Here is an 18,469-nt window from a genome sequence, read left to right on the forward strand (position 1 = left end):
CTTCTTCTACCTCCTTCTTTCCCCTGTATACCCTCAGTCTCTACTGATAGTAACGGTGTTGTGATGATGTTACTCAAAGGATAACAACACTGATAGTGATTATGCTACATCGCCCTAGAAGAAGGTATTTTCTTTGGGACAAAATGCAACACAAGGCATTTTTCCATAGCATTTACATGTTACTTTAGAATAGCAAATCGTCCTCCGTGCCTCAGCAGAAACAGAAGATACTCTGAGCGTTGGTCTCAGGTGACAGAGGCCTGAACACGCTGATAGAGCTGGAACAATGTGACTACTCTACTCAAGATACATCAAACATAACAAACACATTATACATGAACCAGTATTTAACGATCTGATACAGAATGTGTCGCGGTTAAAGGTTTCCCCCCTGGTCTGTCACTCCTGAGACTGAGCTTTCTTAACTCGGGTTCCTAGAAGATTTACAAACATTTGCAAGAATTTGTACATTTGCTTACTTTGCTAACTTGTGAAGTTGAAGGATTTGCTTGAGACTATCTCCTTGATCTCCTTGTTGTTATTGACAACCGTACACACATCCAGGTAGCCTGGTGCCAGTCTGTTTGTGCCATCATGCCACTCCTTGTTGTTATTGACAACCGTACACACATCCAGGTAGCCTGGTGCCAGTCTGTTTGTGCCATCATGCCCCTCCTTGTTGTTATTGACAACCGTACACACATCCAGGTAGCCTGGTGCCAGTCTGTTTGTGCCATCATGCCACTCCTTGTTGTTATTGACAACCGTACACACATCCAGGTAGCCTGGTGCCAGTCTGTTTGTGCCATCATGCCACTCCTTGTTGTTATTGACAACCATACACACATCCAGGTAGCCTGGTGCCAGTCTGTTTGTGCCATCATGCCACTCCTTGCAACGTCGTATATGTTTGGCAAATGACAACGAGTTGACATGAAAAGCACAAACTGATCTGGGACCAAGCTATTATTATTATTTTATTTAACCTTTATTTAACTAGGCAAGTCAGTTAAGAACAAATTCTTCTTGTAACGGTCCTGACCTGTTTTATGTTGTTTTTGTATGTGTTTTAGGTCAGGGCATGTGTTTTGGGTGGGCAGTCTATGTTATCTGTTTCTATGTTGGTTTTGGTTGCCTGGTATGGCTCTTAATTAGAGGCAGGTGTTTTGCGTTCTCCTCTAATTAAGAGTCATATTTAGGTAGGGTGTTCTCACTGTTTGTTTGTGGGTGATTGTCTTCCGTGTCTGTATGTTATTTCGTACCACACGGGACTGTTTCGGTTTATGTAGTCTGTTTCCTATTCGTGCGTTCTTCGTGTCTATGTAAGTTCTCATGTTTAGGTCAGTCTACGTCGTTTGTTATTTTGTATCACTTCAAGTGTAGTTCGTGTTCGTTTTTCGTCTTGTTTAATAAATATGTGTTCAAACTTCGCTGCGCCTTGGTTCCCTCAATACTCCTCCTTTTCCGAAGATGGAGAGGAGGAGGATCGTCGTAACACTTCTTCAAAATTATTAGGATTAGGGATTAGGATTAGGGAGTCTGGTTATTAAGATTAGAGAGTCTGGTTATTAGGATTAGGGATTAGGATTAGGGAGTCTGGTTATTAGGATTAGGGAGTCTGGTTATTAGGATTAGAGAGTCTGGTTATTAGGATTAGGGATTAGGATTAGGGAGTCTGGTTATTAGGATTAGAGAGTCTGGTTATTAGGATTAGAGAGTCTGGTTATTAGGATTAGAGAGTCTGGTTATTAGGATTAGGGAGTCTGGTTATTAAGATTAGAGAGTCTGGTTATTAGGATTAGGGATTAGGATTAGGGAGTCTGGTTATTAGGATTAGGGAGTCTGGTTATTAGGATTAGAGAGTTTGGTTATTAGGATTAGGGATTAGGATTAGGGAGTCTGGTTATTAGGATTAGAGAGTCTGGTTATTAGGATTAGAGAGTCTGGTTATTAGGATTAGAGAGTCTGGTTATTAGGATTAGAGAGTCTGGTTATTAGGATTAGAGAGTCTGGTTATTAGGATTAGACAGTTGGGTTATTAGGATTAGAGAGTCTGGTTATTAGGATTAGAGAGTCTGGTTATTAGGATTAGGGAGTCTGGTTATTAGGATTAGAGAGTCTGGTTATTAGGATTAGAGAGTCTGGTTATTAGGATTAGGGAGTCTGGTTATTAGGATTAGAGAGTCTGGTTATTAGGATTAGGGAGTCTGGTTATTAGGATTAGGGAGTCTGGTTATTAGGATTAGGGAGTCTGGTTATTAGGATTAGAGAGTCTGGTTATTAGGATTAGGGAGTCTGGTTATTAGGATTAGAGAGTCTGATTATTAGGATTAGAGAGTCTGGTTATTAGGATTAGGGAGTCTTGTTATTAGGATTAGAGAGTCTGGTTATTAGGATTAGAGAGTCTGGTTATTAGGATTAGGGAGTTGGGTTATTAGGATTAGAGAGTCTGGTTATTAGGATTAGAGAGTCTGGTTATTAGGATTAGAGAGTCTGGTTATTAGGATTAGAGAGTCGGGTTATTAGATTGACAGCTTTTTCAAGGCTAGTGTAACAAAACAGAAAGTAAATTTACAAGAGACTGACTTTTTGTATTTATTTTTATTTTACCTTTATTTAACTAGACATGTCAGTTAAGAACAAATTCTTATTTACATTGACGGACTACAGGGGAACAGTGAGTTAACTGCCTTGTTCTGGGGCAGAACGACAGTTTTTTACCTTGTCAGCTCGGGGATTCAATCCAGCAACCTTTCGGTTACTGGCCCAACGCTACCTGCCGCCCCAAATGATACATCCTCATTTCATTAAAACCTTGCCCTCTACCCCACGATACAAAACATCACCATAACTAAAACCTCAACACTTCTACAACCGTATATCCCATCTTCTATATAACTGCCCCGATACAGACACCCCCCCCCCCCCCAAACAGACAACACACCATATCTCCTGAAACATCTCCACACTTTTTATCATTTTATAAAACTCAAATTCCACCCTAAGGCACGCAGAGACCATCCCATTAAATAATAGTGAAGGGTCTGTTATCCCCCCACCTTTACCCTGTTCCTCCATATTAGCAAAATAGACAACTTTGCCTGAGCAAACAGGAAATTCAACAACACACATTTTGCCTTTTCCTTATTCGAATACCTGTACCCCATCATAAACATCCCGAAACTGAACTCCACCAGGCCCTGTCCTCCTTAGTGGACAGACATATACAACACTGCTGTCCTCAGCCAGTGACGTCCCGACCAGAAAATATCCACCACTTGAGTTGCAGGTCTGTGAGCAGACCGGTGGGGGGTTGAGGACAGACAGTTTATTTACATTTACATTTAAGTCATTTAGCAGACGCTCTTATCCAGAGCGACTTACAAATTGGTGCATTCACCTTATGACATCCAGTGGAACAGCCACTTTACAATAGTGCATCTAAATCTTTTAAGGGGGGGGGGGGGTTAGAAGGATTACTTTATCCTATCCTAGGTATTCCTTAAAGAGGTGGGGTTTCAGGTGTTTATGCTACAAGGAGGATGCCGCCAGGTTTTTGATTATCAGCACCCTCCCTCTATTTGACACTTGGGACAGGAGCCGACTCCACCTGGCCAGTCTTGACACCACTACCTGTGACAGCACCTCCCAGTTCTTCCTGACCCACCTCTCCAAGCCCAGGTTAACAACCAAAATGTTAAGCCCTTCACAACCCCACTGCAACCCCCCTGGAAGCCCTCCATGCCCCACATAACAGAGTTTTGCTCTTGCCCCAGTTCACCTTAGCTGACGAAGCTCCCTCGTACACCTTCAGACTAGTCTCTAGTGCCTGCATATCCTGCCAATCTCTGACCATCATAGAAACATCCTCTGCATACCGCGACACTGCTATGCTTGTCAACACACCCATACCTGTCCGCACACTCCCTGCAGTCTCCTGCATAAAAGGCCCAGAAAAGGCTCAATGGCAAGTGTATATAACTGCCCCGATAGATGGCATCATTGTCTAATGCCCCGCCTCACCCAGAATGGCCTACTGGTCTGCCTGAAAACCTGCCGACAGTACATGAAAACTGCTAGCAAACTTACCATACCGACTCAGTTCTTTCCGGATTTCATCCTCCTTAAAAATGGAGGCAGATTTGCAACTACCAACCTAGTCGAAGGAGTCGAAAGAGGAGTAATCGGCACCAACACATCCCTTACAAATATTCCACTAGCAATTAGCACATTCACTATTTTCATGAACACAACAACCACTTTATTAATTCTGGACGCAGAATGTATAAATTCAGCTCCTATCTGTTCACTGACCGTGAACAGAACATGTTCGACCTGGACTCCATTCTCAGGACACACCTGAAACCTCCTGTACTCCCTGTTCACCCAGGACTGCATGGCCAAGAACGACTCCAAAACCATGATGACGTTTTCCGACGACACAACGGTGGTAGGCCTGATCACCGACAACGATGAGACAGCCTATAGGGAGGAGGTCAGAGACTTGACAACGATGAGACAGCCTATAGGGAGGAGGTCAGAGACTTGACAACGATGAGACAGCCTATAGGGAGGAGGTCAGAGACCTGACAACGATGAGACAGCCTATAGGGAGGAGGTCAGAGACCTGACAACGATGAGACAGCCTATAGGGAGGAGGTCAGAGACCTGACAACGATGAGACAGCCTATAGGGAGGAGGTCAGAGACCTGACAACGATGAGACAGCCTATAGGGAGGAGATCAGAGACCTGACAACGATGAGACAGCCTATAGGGAGGAGGTCAGAGACCTGACAACGATGAGACAGCCTATAGGGAGGAGGTCAGAGACCTGACAACGATGAGACAGCCTACAGGGAGGAGGTCAGAGACCTAGCCATGTGGTGCCAGGACAACAACCTCTCCCTCAACGTCAGCAAGACAACGGAGATGATCGTAGACTACAGGAAAAGGACAGAGCACGTCCCCATTCTCATCGACGGGGCTGTAGTGGAGCAGGTTGAGAGCTTCAAGTTCCTTGGTGTCCACATCACCACCAAACTATCATGGTCCAAACACACCAAGACAGTCGTGAAGAGGGCACAACAAGAGATTTGGCATGGGTCCTCAGATCCTCAAAAAGTTCTACAGCTGCACCGTGGAGAGCATCCTGACTGGTTGCATCACCACCTGGTATGGCAACTGCTCGGCCTCTGACAGCAAGACACTACAGATGGTAGTGCATACGGCCCAGTCCATCACTGGACCTCTATACCAGGCGGTGTAAGAGGAAGGCCCAAAATATTGCCAAAGACTCCAGCCACCCCAGTCATAGACTGTTCTCTCTGCTACCACACGGCAAGCGGTACCCGGAGCGCCAAGTCTAGATCCAAGAGGCTTCTAAACAGCTTCTACCCTCAAGCCATATGACTCATGAACAGCTAATCAAATGGTTACTCGGACTATTTGCATTGTCCCCACCCCCATTTTTACGCTGCTGCTACCATCTGTTTATTATCCATTCAAAGTCACTTTATCTCTACCTACCTACCTCTATATTACCTCAATTACCATGACTGGTAATTGCCCCCACACATTGACTCTGTATCTGTTACTACTGTTACTACTGTTATTTTGTTGTTGCTCCTTAAATTTGTGTTATTTTCTTATTTTTGATTTTAGTAGTAGTAGTAGTAGTAGCACCAGTATTAGTAGCAGTAGTAACAGAAAAGGTAGCTTTAGTAGCAAAAGCAGCAACAGTGGTAACAGAAGAAGCAGCAGAAGTAGCAGCTGCAGCAGCAGCAGAAGTGGCAGTAGAAGCAGCATCAGCGGTAGAAGCAGTAGCATCAGTAGTAGTAGTAGTAGTAGCAGCAGCAGTAGCAATAGCAGCAGCGGTATCAGAAGCAGCAGTAGTAGTAGCAGTAATAACAGTAGTAACAGTAGCAACAGTAGTAATAGTTGCAGCGAAAGTAACAGTTGCAGTGGTAGTAACAGTAGCAAAAGCGGCAACAGTAGTAACAGAAGAAGCAGCAGAAGTAGCAGCTGTAGCAGCAGCAGAAGTGGCAGTAGAAGAAGCAGTAGTAGTAACAGTGGCAGCAGTGGCAGTAGTAACAGTAGCAGAATCAGTAGTAGTAACAGTAGGAGTTGTATAGGAAATGATAGATCCATTACTTCTTAATGAAATCGCAGTGTTAGAATTCTAAAAATAACTTCATTACGATATGCTGCTTCGGTATAGCTAGAGTACCCAAACGTTGGCCGCCCACGACTAGTTCACATGTACGACAGATATATGAAATAGCATCATAAAATGTTTCTTACTTTTGCTGATCTTTCATCAGAATGTTGGACAAGGTGTCCTTTGTCCAGAACAATCGTTGTATGGATTTAGTGGCACGGATCTCTCCATCGTCAACAAAGTCAGAGAACGGAACACGGCAAAACTCCCCCAAAAAAATCAATAATCTGATTAAACTATATTGAAAAACATACTTTACGATGATATGGTGACATGTATCAAATAAAATCAAAGCCGGAGATTGTAGTCGTCCATAACGGCAGCTAAACAGAAGGCAATCCCACTGTCCACCTCGCGCTCCCAAGAGTACCGGAAATGAGGGACACGTCATACAAAGAGCCTGTATTCCACTTCAGACCAAGATAAACACAAAATTTCTTCTCTCACAGCCTCTTGACATCCAGGGGAAGGTCTATGAAGTGCACGTAGACTCTTACGTATCATGCCCATTTATAGGCAGGAAGAAGAACAGAGCCTCGATTTCAGACTTTCCACTTCCTGGTCAGGAAGTTTGTGCCAAATGAGTTCTATTTGACTCACAGATATAATTCAAACGGTTTTAGAAACTAGAGAGTGTTTTCTATCCAATAGTAATAATAATATGCATATTGTACGAGCAAGAATTGAGTACGAGGCCGTTTGAAATGGGCACTTTTAATCAGAGCTACTCAATACTGCCCCTGCAGCCATAAAAAGTTAAACAGCATGATCATTACACAGATGTACCTTGTGCTGGGGTCAATAAAATTTCACTCTGTTGCCAGAGAATTGAATGTCCATTTCTCTACCATAAGCCGCCTCCAACGTTGTTCTAGAGAATTTGGCAGTACGTCCAACCGGCCTCACATTCGCAGACCACGTGTAACCACGCCAGCCCAGGACCTCCACATCCGGCTTCTTCACCTGCAGTATCGTCAGAAACCAGACACCAGACAGGGCCTGGCTGCCCAGCCAATGGGATAATTTGAGATAAGCCAAAGCCTTGTCCTGTTACTTCTGCACAGAATTGATGGTTAGTATAAGATAATGACTTCACTTCACATGGTGAATCCATTTATAGGAACTTAGGGTCAACTCAGTAGAACATTTTAGCATTTAGCGTATCCTGCCCAGTCATCTGAAATCCATTGATTTTGGGCTCGCGAGTGGCCAGCAGTCTAAGGCACTGCATCTCAGTGCTAGAGCCGTCAATACATTTTTTACATTTACATTTTAGTCATTTAGCAGACGCTCTTATCCAGAGCGACTTACAGTAAAGTGCATACATTTTTATTACATTTTTACATACTGAGACAAGCATATCCCTACCGGCCAGACCCTCCCTAACCCAGACGACGCTATGCCAATTGTGCGTCGCCTCACGGACCTCCCGGTTGCGGCCGGCTGCGACAGAGACTGGGCGCGAACCCAGCCCAGCCTGGGCGCGAACGCAGAGACTCTGGTGGCGCAGCTAGCACTGCGATGCAGTGCCCTAGACCCGGGAGGCCGGGTGGCGCAATACAGACCCTGGTTTGATTCCAGGCTGTATTACAACCGGCCGTGATCGGGAGTCCCATAGGCCGGTGCACAATTGGCTCAGCATTGTCCGGATTCGGGAAGGGTTTGACCGGGGTAGGCCGGGGTAGGCCGTCATTGTAAATTTGTTCTAAGCTGACTTGCCAAGTTAAAAAAGATTAAATAAAATAAATAATTAAACCAGATACTGTATAACAGACTGACCCTAGCCCCCCGGCACATAGACAACTGCAACATAGATACAGGAGTCTGAGACAGGTGGGGTCGGGGGCCACTGTGAAACCGTCCAAAGTTAACCCCGGAAAGGGACAACCAGGCAGGATATAACCCCAACCACTTTGGAAAAGCACAGCCCCCACACCACTAAGGGGAGATCAACAGGCCTTTAACTTACTACCCTGAGGCAAGACCGAGTACAGCCCACGAAGATCTCCCCACCAGACAAGGACAGGAAGGATGGAAGAATGCGAGCAAGCCAGTGGGAGCTGACCAGGCAGAGACAGCGAGGGCGGTTCTCATTCCAGTGCCTTTCCGTTCACCTTCGCACCACTGGGCCAGACTACAGTCAATCATAGGACCAACTGAATAGATGAGTCTTCAGTAAAGACTTAAAGGTCAATAGGCAGATGATTCCATAAAAATGGAGCTCTATAGGAGAAAGCCCTGCCTAAGCTGTTTGCTTAGAAATTCTAGGGACAATTAGGAGGCCTGCGTCTTGTGACCGTAGCGTACGTATAGGTATGTACGGCAGGACCAAATCGGAGAGATAGTTAGGAGCAAGTCCATGTAATGCTTTGTAGGTTATCAGTAAAACCTTGAAATCATCCCTAGCCTTAACAGGAAGTCAGTGTAGAGAGGCTAGCACTGGAGTAATATGATAATTTTTTATCTAGTCTTGAATCTAGCAGCCATGTTTAGCACTAACTGAAGTTTATTTAGTGCTTTATCCGGATACACAGAGAGTACATCATTGCAGTAGTCTAATCTAGAAGTGACAAAAGCATGGATTAGCTTTTCTGCATCGTTTTTGACAAAAAGTTTCAGAGTTTTGTGATGTTACGAAGATGGAAAAAAGCTGCCCATGAATTATTCTTGATGTCAAAAGAGCAATCAGAGGTCCTTCAGTTTGATGTTGAGACAACTGTATAACCATCCAGATGAATTGTCACATCAAACAGCAGATCTCTATGTTTATGGGGATCTAGAACTAGCATCTTTGTTTGTCCAAATTTAAATGTAAAACATTTGCCACCATTCACTTCCTTATGTCTGAAACACGGGCTTCCAAAGTAGTTCATTTTGTTTTCTCTAAATGTACAGCTGCGTGTCGTCCGCATAGCAGTGAAAGTGGACGTGTTTCCGAATGACATCCCCAAGAGATAGAATATATATATTTGTCAATGGAGATGGCATAGCTGTGTGCTCAATTTTGTACACCTGTCAGCAACAGACGTGGCTGAAATAGCAGAAACCACTCATATGACGGGGTGTCCGCGTACTGCTGTACAGTAATAGTGTATTCTATAAAACACATTCCTCTTGTTTTATTTGTGCTTTAAATCCTCTCCAATGACTTCTAAACACTTGTACTTGGGCTGTATTCAATCTGGAGTGTTGAATTTAAATTTAAAGCTAATTTCCAATTATGGCGACATATGCAGCGTTTACCGTGAATGCACTGTCCACTAATGCGGGAACAACCTTTAAATTTCAATCTGTAAAACTTCAGCGCTATTCACTGAATCCAGACCTTAGAAATGCTGATTTTATACAATTCTTAATGTCTAATATATAACCAATAGTCAATGACAAGATTGACCCACAGCCCATCACATCAAACATCATTAAATCATTATTGTTAAATCATTATCATTAAATCATTATAATGAAATCGTTATCATTAAATCATTATGATGAAATCATTATCGTTAAATCATTATCATTGAATCATTATCATTAAATCATTATCGTTATCGTTGAATTATTATCGTTATATCATTATCGTTAAATCGTTATAATGAAATCATTATCATTAAATCATTATGATGAAATCATTATCATTAAATCATTATCATTAAATCATGATCGTTATCGTTGAATCGTTATCGTTACATCATTATCGTTACATCATTATCGTTCTCATTAAATCATTATCGTTACACCATTATTGTCGTTATCGTTGAATCGTTGTCGTTGAATCGTTATCGTTATCGTTAAATCATTATCGTTAAATTGTTATCATTACATCATTATCGCTGTCTTTAAGTCATTATCGTTATCGTTAAATTGATATCGTTGTCGTTATCGTTAAATCATTATCGTTATCGTTATCATTACATCATTATCATTAAAACAAATGTATCCAAAGAATTAAACACCAAACCTGATACAAGAGCTTAGATTATTTATAAAGTTTATTAACACATCAGTGATACATTTAAATACTCTACACCATAAAGAGATTTACAACATGCTCATTTAAAATATAATATACATATTAACATTTACATTACTGCTTGAAGTATATCGGTACTGAGAGGCAGTGCTTATTTAAAAAGAATAACAAAATAGACCAACTACAGCAATAAGTACAGTGACAGACATGGAGTGTCTGTGTGTCTGTGTAACGGAAGACCAGTTAAAACAATTTCCTGATCAAATCCTTGGACAGTAGATGGTCTGAGAGAGCACTACATAGTTCAGAGCAGACAGAAACAGATATGTCATAGGGCAGTTGGTCCAATGCCAGGATGGTTGGTCCATTTCAAGCCAGTGGGCTTAATTGAGGGGTTTGTGCAGAATCATCATTATTTACCCGATAATGGAGATGTAAAGGAAAAAATACATTTGGGGTTGATTTTTGGTCCCAGTCCGTTCCTGGTAAACATGACTGTTATTACTGTGAAGCTCTGTTCATAGCCGGTGATGGCCTGTTCAAAATGGCCTCCACAGAGAAGGATAGAGACTGGTTGGACACGACCTTCGTCCCGGCTGACTTAGACAGGAACTCCTTGCTGTATCTATTAGAGCCTTTGAAACTGTAGAAGTCCTTAGAAGGTCCTTCACGGTATTTTCTGGCAGCTTCCTCCAGCAGTTCGTTACAGTAGGGGCCCCGGAGCTCAACCCCGGTCGCAGCTCTCTCCCCAGCCCCAGCTCCTAACTCTGCCCCGGCCCTCTCTCTTTCTCCAGCCCCGGCCCTAGCCTTCTCACTCAGTGTCTGCTGGATGAGTGAGTGAAAGGAGTTGAGCTTCATGGATAGCGTGTGTTTGGCGCTGTCCTTGCTCAGCTTGTTCAGGACATGTTCGTGGCTGGGGTGGTGAGGGTGAGGCTGAGGGTGAGATGTACTTGGAGGGAAGGCCTGTCCGAAGCCTCTCTTCGGGGGAGAGAAGGCTGATCGTTTGCGGTGCCCCCCCTGGGTGAGAGAGGCCTGGGACTGGGCATGGCCGTCCTGCTGCTGGGGGTCAAAACCCTCGGGGAGGCCCAAAACGACCCTCGACCCCTCCAGCTTGGCAGCAGTGACGGCAGTGGTTGCCGTGGCGTCGTGGTCGGGCGGGAGGCTCTCTGCGGCAGCGGCCATCGTCCTGGGATCCCAGACTGCACCTGGCTTCATGTTCTGGATGGCCGTGGCATTGCGCAGGCACTGCTGGTACAGGAGGGAGGGGCCACGTGGCCACACCATGAACCCCCGCGGAGAGGTCAGCGGTGAGGTCAGAGGGTACTGGCGGTAGGTGGTCGCCACGGAGACATTGGAGGAGATGAGCTCCATGTTGCTGGGGCTGGTGGCATATTTCAGGGAGAGGTCCACACAGCTGGGCGACAGGAAGTGACAGAGGTCCTTGTTGTTGTGCTGAGGCTCCTCCGTGGCGGAGGCCGAGTAGGCCGTCGTGTAGGACTTGTACTCTGCAGCATGCCGGACCAGACTGTTGGGGAAGAGCAGAGAGGCTGGAGCAGCCGGGGAGGGTCCTAGCAGCTCTCTCTCCTTGTACTCTCTCTCCAGCATGATCCTCTCCAGCTCTTTGTCAGCAAACGCTCTCCTCTTCCTCATCCTGTCGCTGAGAGGGGGCGGGAGGGACGGGCTGGCCCCCAGGTACGGGTCACCCTGCACCGGACGGTATCCTGAGAGGAGACAGAACAGGGGCAGAGGTGAGATGACACATAAATCAAATCAAATCATATTTTATTGGTCACATACACATGGTTAGCAGATGTTTTTGTGAATGTAGCGAAATGCTTATGTATCTAGCTCCGACAGTAGAGCAATGCAGCAATATAACTATATAACTATATGATACTACATGATAATAATATAATACTATATTAATAATATTATACTATATAATAATAATATAATACTATATGATACTACATGATACTACATGATAATAATACTATATTAATACTACTATATTAATAATATTATATTATATAATAATATAATACTATATTATTAATATTATACTATATAATAATAATATAATACTATATTAATAACATTATACTATATAATAATATAATACTATATGATGATTATATAATAATATATGATACTACAAATTAATACTATAATACTATATGATACTACACAATAATAATATAATACTATATGATACTACATGCTAATAATATAATACTATATGATACTACACAATAATAACATAATAGTATATGATAGTACACGATAATAATATAATACTATATTAAATACTGTTATACTATATAATAGTAATATAATACTATATGATACTACACAATAATAATATAATACTATATGATACTACATGCTAATAATATAATACTATATGATACTACACAATAATAACATAATAGTATATGATACTACATGATAATAATATAATACTATATTAAATACTGTTATACTATATAATAATAATATAATACTATATGATACTACATGATAATAATATAATACTATATTAAATACTGTTATACTATATAATAATAATATAATACTATATGATACTACATGATAATAATATAATACTATATGATACTACATGATAATAATATAATACTATATTAATACTATTATACTATATAATAATAATATAATACTATATGATACTACATGATAATAATATAATACTATATTAATACTATTATACTATATAATAATAATATAGTACTATATGATACTACATGATAATAACATAATACTATATTAATAATATTATACTATATAATAATAATATAATATTATATGATACTATATGATATTAATTGATACTATATAATAATAATATAGTACTATATGATACTACATGATAATAACATAATACTATATTAATAATATTATACTATATAATAATAATATAATACTATATGATACTATATGATATTAATTGATACTATATAATAACAATATAATACAATATGATCCTATATAGATTTCCTTCTGGGTTAGACATCATGTTATAGTAAACTGCAGAAAGGATACTTGATCTGTTGTGTTTAACTGTTCGTTTTATGGATGTTAAAACTGTTTGTTAAAAAGAAAAGTAACTGCTTGCAAATTATTGCAGGTTTATGGTGTAGAGTTAAGCCTATTGGATATCATTTTTTTATGGATGTATGAATCAGATTAGGTTAAATAAAGCAGGTTAGATATCAGACAGATTAGGTTAAATAAAGCAGGTTAGATATCAGACAGATTAGGTTAATTAAAGCTTGATAAAACAGAAAGTATTAAATATAAGACAAATTATGTATGTGTCTTTTCCTCTTTAAAGCATTTTACTAAACATCTCAAATTGTATTGTGCCTGATACCTATAAAATTAAGACATTGTAACAAGTCAGAGAGAGAGAGAGAATATCAAGGAGATAAACAAATAGTAACAATCCAACAAGTCTGAAAGAGAGAGAGAGAGAGAGAGAGAGAGAGAGAGAGAGAGAGAGAGAGAAGAGAGAGAGAGAGACAGAGAGAGAGAGAGAAGAGAGAAGAGAGAAGAGAGAAGAGAAAGTGAGAGAGGGAGAGAGAGAGAGACAGACAGACAGACAGACAGCGAGAGAGAGAGAGAGAGAGAGAGAGAGAGAGAGAGAGAGAGAGAGAGAGAGAGAGAGAGAGAGACAGAGAGAGAGAGAGAGAGAGAGAGAGAGAGAGAGAGAGAGAGAGAGAGAGAGAGAGAGAGAGAGAGAGAGAGAGAGAGAGAGAGAACATCATGGAGATAAACAAGAATCCAACACCAGTTTATTCAGTAAAACCATCACTAGTAAACAGGACAAAGTAGTCTCCTGCCTTATCTGAGAATAGAATTGCATAGCATAGGATAAAATAGAATAGGACAGGATTTGAGAGGAGAGGATAAACAGAATAGGACAGGATTTGAGAGGAGAGGATAAACAGAATAGGACAGGATTTGAGAGGAGAGGATAAAATAGAATAGTATAGGATAGAATAGAATAGGAAAGAACAAAATGTAATAGTATAGAATAGAATAGATAAGTATAAGACAGAATAGAATAGGATGGAATAGTATAGGACAAAACAGAATAGTATAGGATAGAATAGCATAGGATAAAATAGAATAGAATAGAATAAGATAAAATAGAAGAGTATAGGATAGAATAGAATACAATAGAATAGGATAGAAAAGTATAGAATACAAAATTATAGGATAGAATAGAATAGTATATGGTAGAATAGAATAGTATATGGTAGAATAGAATAGTATAGAATAGAATATTATAGGATAGAATAGAATAGTATATGGTAGAATAGAATAGTATATGGTAGAATAGAATAGTATAGAATATAATATTATAGGATAGAATAGAATAGTATATGGTAGAATAGAATAGTATAGAATATAATATTATAGGATAGAATAGAATAGTATAGGATAGAATAGTATATGGTAGAATAGAATAATATAGAATATAATATTATAGGATAGAATAGAATAGTATATGGTAGAATAGAATAGTATAGAATATAATATTATAGGATAGGATAGAATAGTATATGGAAGAATATAATAGTATAGGATAGAATAGTATAGGATAGAATAGTATATGGTAGAATAGAATAGTATAGAATATAATATTATAGGATAGAATAGAATAGGATAGGATAGGATATAATATGATAGAATAGAATAGGATAGGACAAAACAGAATAGTATTCAATAGTTTAGGATAGAATAGAACTGTCACCTTCCAGAATGCTCTTAGCCAGCATGGTTGATGGTCTGATGTGTCTCTGGTAAATCGCTCTTCTCTCCGCTGGTATCTGCTTCCCACAAATTCCCTTTTTATCCTGATAAAATTACAGAAAAAAAAATGGAATCGTGATTTCAGAGGCCTTATTCGTTTAACACCAGTCCCAATGATTTGAAAATATTAGATAAGTGATACCAAGAGGCTACTTATAATATAAATACTGTTATTAATGTGTTATTCATATTACGTTTTTATCAGCCCATTCTGAGTTCATCATCCTAGCATGTTACTGTGTTCGGTGATGAAATAAATAATATAACTCTACTAAAGTAAAACTAAACATTTAAAATAATTTTCTGTGTTAGATTTTGCTGCTCCTCCCTCTGTCCTGATCATTTCAATGCATAAGACCGTAACGGGACATGATTTCAATTTAGGCCCTTTTTTACAATGTAAATTACATATGTTTCTAGTCAATGAAGACAGTTGGAATATATTTTAAATAAAATGATTTTAAGATACACTTTTGGCAACATTGCTTCCAAAAAGTTGCATGTGAAACCAACGAGTTTTACACCCTCTCGAATGACTGAAAAACACACACCTTAATTGAATAACCTTATAATTTAGTAGAATCCAAACACACACCTCGGTAGCTTGTTGTCTCCGTAGTGCCACCTGAGCCGCCATGACTCGCTGTCTCTCCACCACCAGAAGACAGTTGGCACACTGGCAGTCCCTCCAGCGGCAGAACCGTTTATGCCCCTTCAGACACGACACCACGCCGTGGTTCCTGCAGCGGGCACACTTCGGAGTCCGGCTCAGCTTCCGCTGTTCACCGGACCCCTGGCTGGTGGCGCCCGGCTTGTCATCTCCCTTGACCGGCGGCTCGTTGTCTCCTGCGCAGGACAGAGAGGAGCTGTAGTCCGGCTGGTCCTGGTCGTCACTTTCGGTCTCCAGACTCTCCACGTCGATCTCAAACTCTGCACCGGTGATATTCGTCATCATGTCTGTTGCCTGCCTCCCGGTGCCTCGTGCCTACCGTCCTATCTCCAAGGTCCTGGCTCACGCGACGGTTAATTGACTACAGTCAATTCAGTCTGAAATATAATAATATATCTGTCATTAAAAGCACTACGGAATGACGTTCCATATTGTGCGCCACATGGAGGACAGTTTAATAATATGTCTAATAAACATATAATAAACATATAAATTAGTAATAAACAGAGAAATAATAACAGCATATATTCCCTCCAATCTATGAAGTGTGAAAAACGAGTAAGATCAATGGGTAAAGCAGTTAGACGTACCTCAATGCAGCCAGGCTCCTCCAGAAAAGATTCAAAGTTTCCTTCCAACATCGACTCCTTGTTGCAGTGTGTCACTAGTCAGAGCGCTCTGGACTGATGAACTTGTCTGGATAACAGCACTGACAGACACCGCTGACAATCTGTTTAATTGTTGCTCAGTGTACCGCGGAACAGAGAGAGATATCCCAACGACAAATACAGACGTTGTTCTGACGTGGTCTGTCACCCTGGTCCGCTCCACGGTTTTCTTCCAGGCTTGCGCCAGAGCACCATCCCTATGAACAATTTGGGTGCGAGTGGATTCCATCGTGATTGGCTCGTGTTCAACCCCTCGACCCTATTGGCTGTCCACGACGTTCTCTTTCTTGATGGGATTGTTGTAATGGCGTGGAGTTACAAGCAAAACAAAACGAGGAAATGATTCATCAACACATTGGAGAGCAGAAAGAGAGAGAGAGGCTATGAGGCTATAGAGAGGGCCTGATGGTGGCCTCATGCGTAATGACAGCCTGTAGCATAGGCCTCATATTCAATGGTAAGAACTTGAAGCTCTTATCAATTCGAGAAGTGTAACAACGTTGTCTGACATAGGTTTCAGTCCAATTGGTGCCAGATTTTCATGCGATTATTCAAAAATTCGCATAAAAATATCCATCAAATAGACTTGCTGCTGAAAAGAATGACGTGCGTGATGAGGTAGTGCACATACATATTACTTTTGTGGTTAAATTCCCATGTACCGAATTAAAACTACACGTTAAATGGGTTTCCATCGCATTTTCAACTCTACTGATGGTTTTGTCACCAAAAAATGTTGCGTTATTTAGCAAATGTGCTCTAGCCAACAGCTTGCAGATAAAGTGCGGGTACGGTACATCATTAGATTATTATGGACAAAAAAAGCAAGATTATTTTTTATTTGTCAACCTCATCACCGTGCATTTTCACCACCCTGTGAAGTTCATCATCATTTATTTCATATGTAGTTTAAACCGCATGCTTTCCCGAGTCGTAGTGGGAGGACGACACGAAATACTATCACCACGTGACTCCAAGTTTATTTTAAAAATCCAGGTTATTATATCAGTGTTTGCCCATAAAAGCGTTTCCACGCCATTTCTTGCATAGATCATTTTACTGACACAAAAAGAGCCCACCTTGTCTAGCATATTTTGTTTTGTCTACATTTGGTCCATTTACCGACAGATTTGCAGTTTCCACCAGGCCTGTTGTGTCATGTACTTTACTTTCATAAAACGGTTGGATGGAAACCTGATTGTTTAAAATACAACTTTTATAATTTCTCTTTGCATTAGATTTGTTTTTTAAATGGTCCTACTGTCGGTTGGAATAATCCCAATTAGGCCCTATTCAATTCTAAATTATTCAACAGCATTTGCGCTTTGTTACAATGACCGTTAGACCATTCAGCAGACACTCTTATACAGAGCGATTTACATGCGCAATTAAGATGAAGTCCCTTGCTGAAGGGCACATCGACAGACGTTTTATCTAGTCAGCGCCGGGATACAGGTGTTAGTTGGTTTCCGTTTGTAATATGCATACATTCCTTCCTATTTGTTGTTTTATTTGGGATGTTTGGGCCTCTAATAATGTCATTCACATTGGCTCGTAAAGACCAAAACGGATTTTCATTTATATTGACATTTCGAGTACAACATTGGCTATTGAGAAGTTCCTGGTGTTTTAGAAAAAAGTACATTTGTTTTAAAATAATACTCCGAATAATTCTAAATAATAGTCCTATTACAATCAGATAATAAATATTCATAAAATAACATGTTGTACGAGGAAACATCTGGGCCTGTTTGACAAATGTAGGCTACAAAATGAAATACATTTGTCAAAATGATCAAAATACTTTCAGACTTTACCAATGCCTACATTGACTTTGTTATTGCTATTTTAATGATAAGTACATTACCACTGTGGAATAATAAGTGCTTACAAACTGGCATATTTTTTACCTGATGTGGCACCATTGACTACATTTTATTTTTATAGAATGTATTTCATCATAATATAGGGCTTTAGATATTATCCAGAAGGCCTGCTAAGCAGTTACATTACCTATCACCTTCGGTACCGTTTCAACCCTGTCAATGTGAGCAGCTGGAATTAGTGAGACAAAGTGACAGAGTACAGATTGGCCTGATTATAAAGT

At 40.5% G+C, this 18,469-nt stretch overlaps 1 protein-coding gene across 1 annotated transcript; it reads right to left on the minus strand.

Annotated features, from left to right (window-relative positions):
• Positions 1 to 10,235: 10,235 nt before the first annotated feature.
• Positions 10,236 to 16,587, minus strand: LOC129852759 (doublesex- and mab-3-related transcription factor 2-like). The gene is made up of 4 exons (XM_055918419.1): positions 16,285 to 16,587; positions 15,620 to 16,071; positions 14,966 to 15,068; positions 10,236 to 11,909 (listed from the first exon to the last, which is right to left on the minus strand). The coding sequence occupies exons 2-4, from the start codon at positions 15,977 to 15,979 to the stop codon at positions 10,690 to 10,692; spliced, it is 1,683 nt and encodes a 560-aa protein (XP_055774394.1). The 5' UTR covers positions 15,980 to 16,071; positions 16,285 to 16,587; the 3' UTR covers positions 10,236 to 10,689.
• Between the last annotated feature and the right edge of the window lie 1,882 nt (positions 16,588 to 18,469).

The sequence above is a fragment of the Salvelinus fontinalis genome, chromosome 4 (genome assembly GCF_029448725.1).
Source record: "Salvelinus fontinalis isolate EN_2023a chromosome 4, ASM2944872v1, whole genome shotgun sequence".
Lineage (NCBI taxonomy): Eukaryota > Metazoa > Chordata > Actinopteri > Salmoniformes > Salmonidae > Salvelinus > Salvelinus fontinalis.

Excerpts from the sequence above, each read along its gene's own strand:
- LOC129852759 (XM_055918419.1), bottom strand. The coding sequence starts at position 15,979 with ATGATGACGAATATCACCGGTGCAGAGTTTGAGATCGACGTGGAGAGT. Across the intron at positions 15,069-15,619 it reads GGAGACAACAAGCTACCGAG|GATAAAAAGGGAATTTGTGG; the intron begins GTGTGTGTTTGG and ends TAATTTTATCAG. Across the intron at positions 11,910-14,965 it reads GGCTAAGAGCATTCTGGAAG|GATACCGTCCGGTGCAGGGT; the intron begins GTGACAGTTCTA and ends GTCTCCTCTCAG.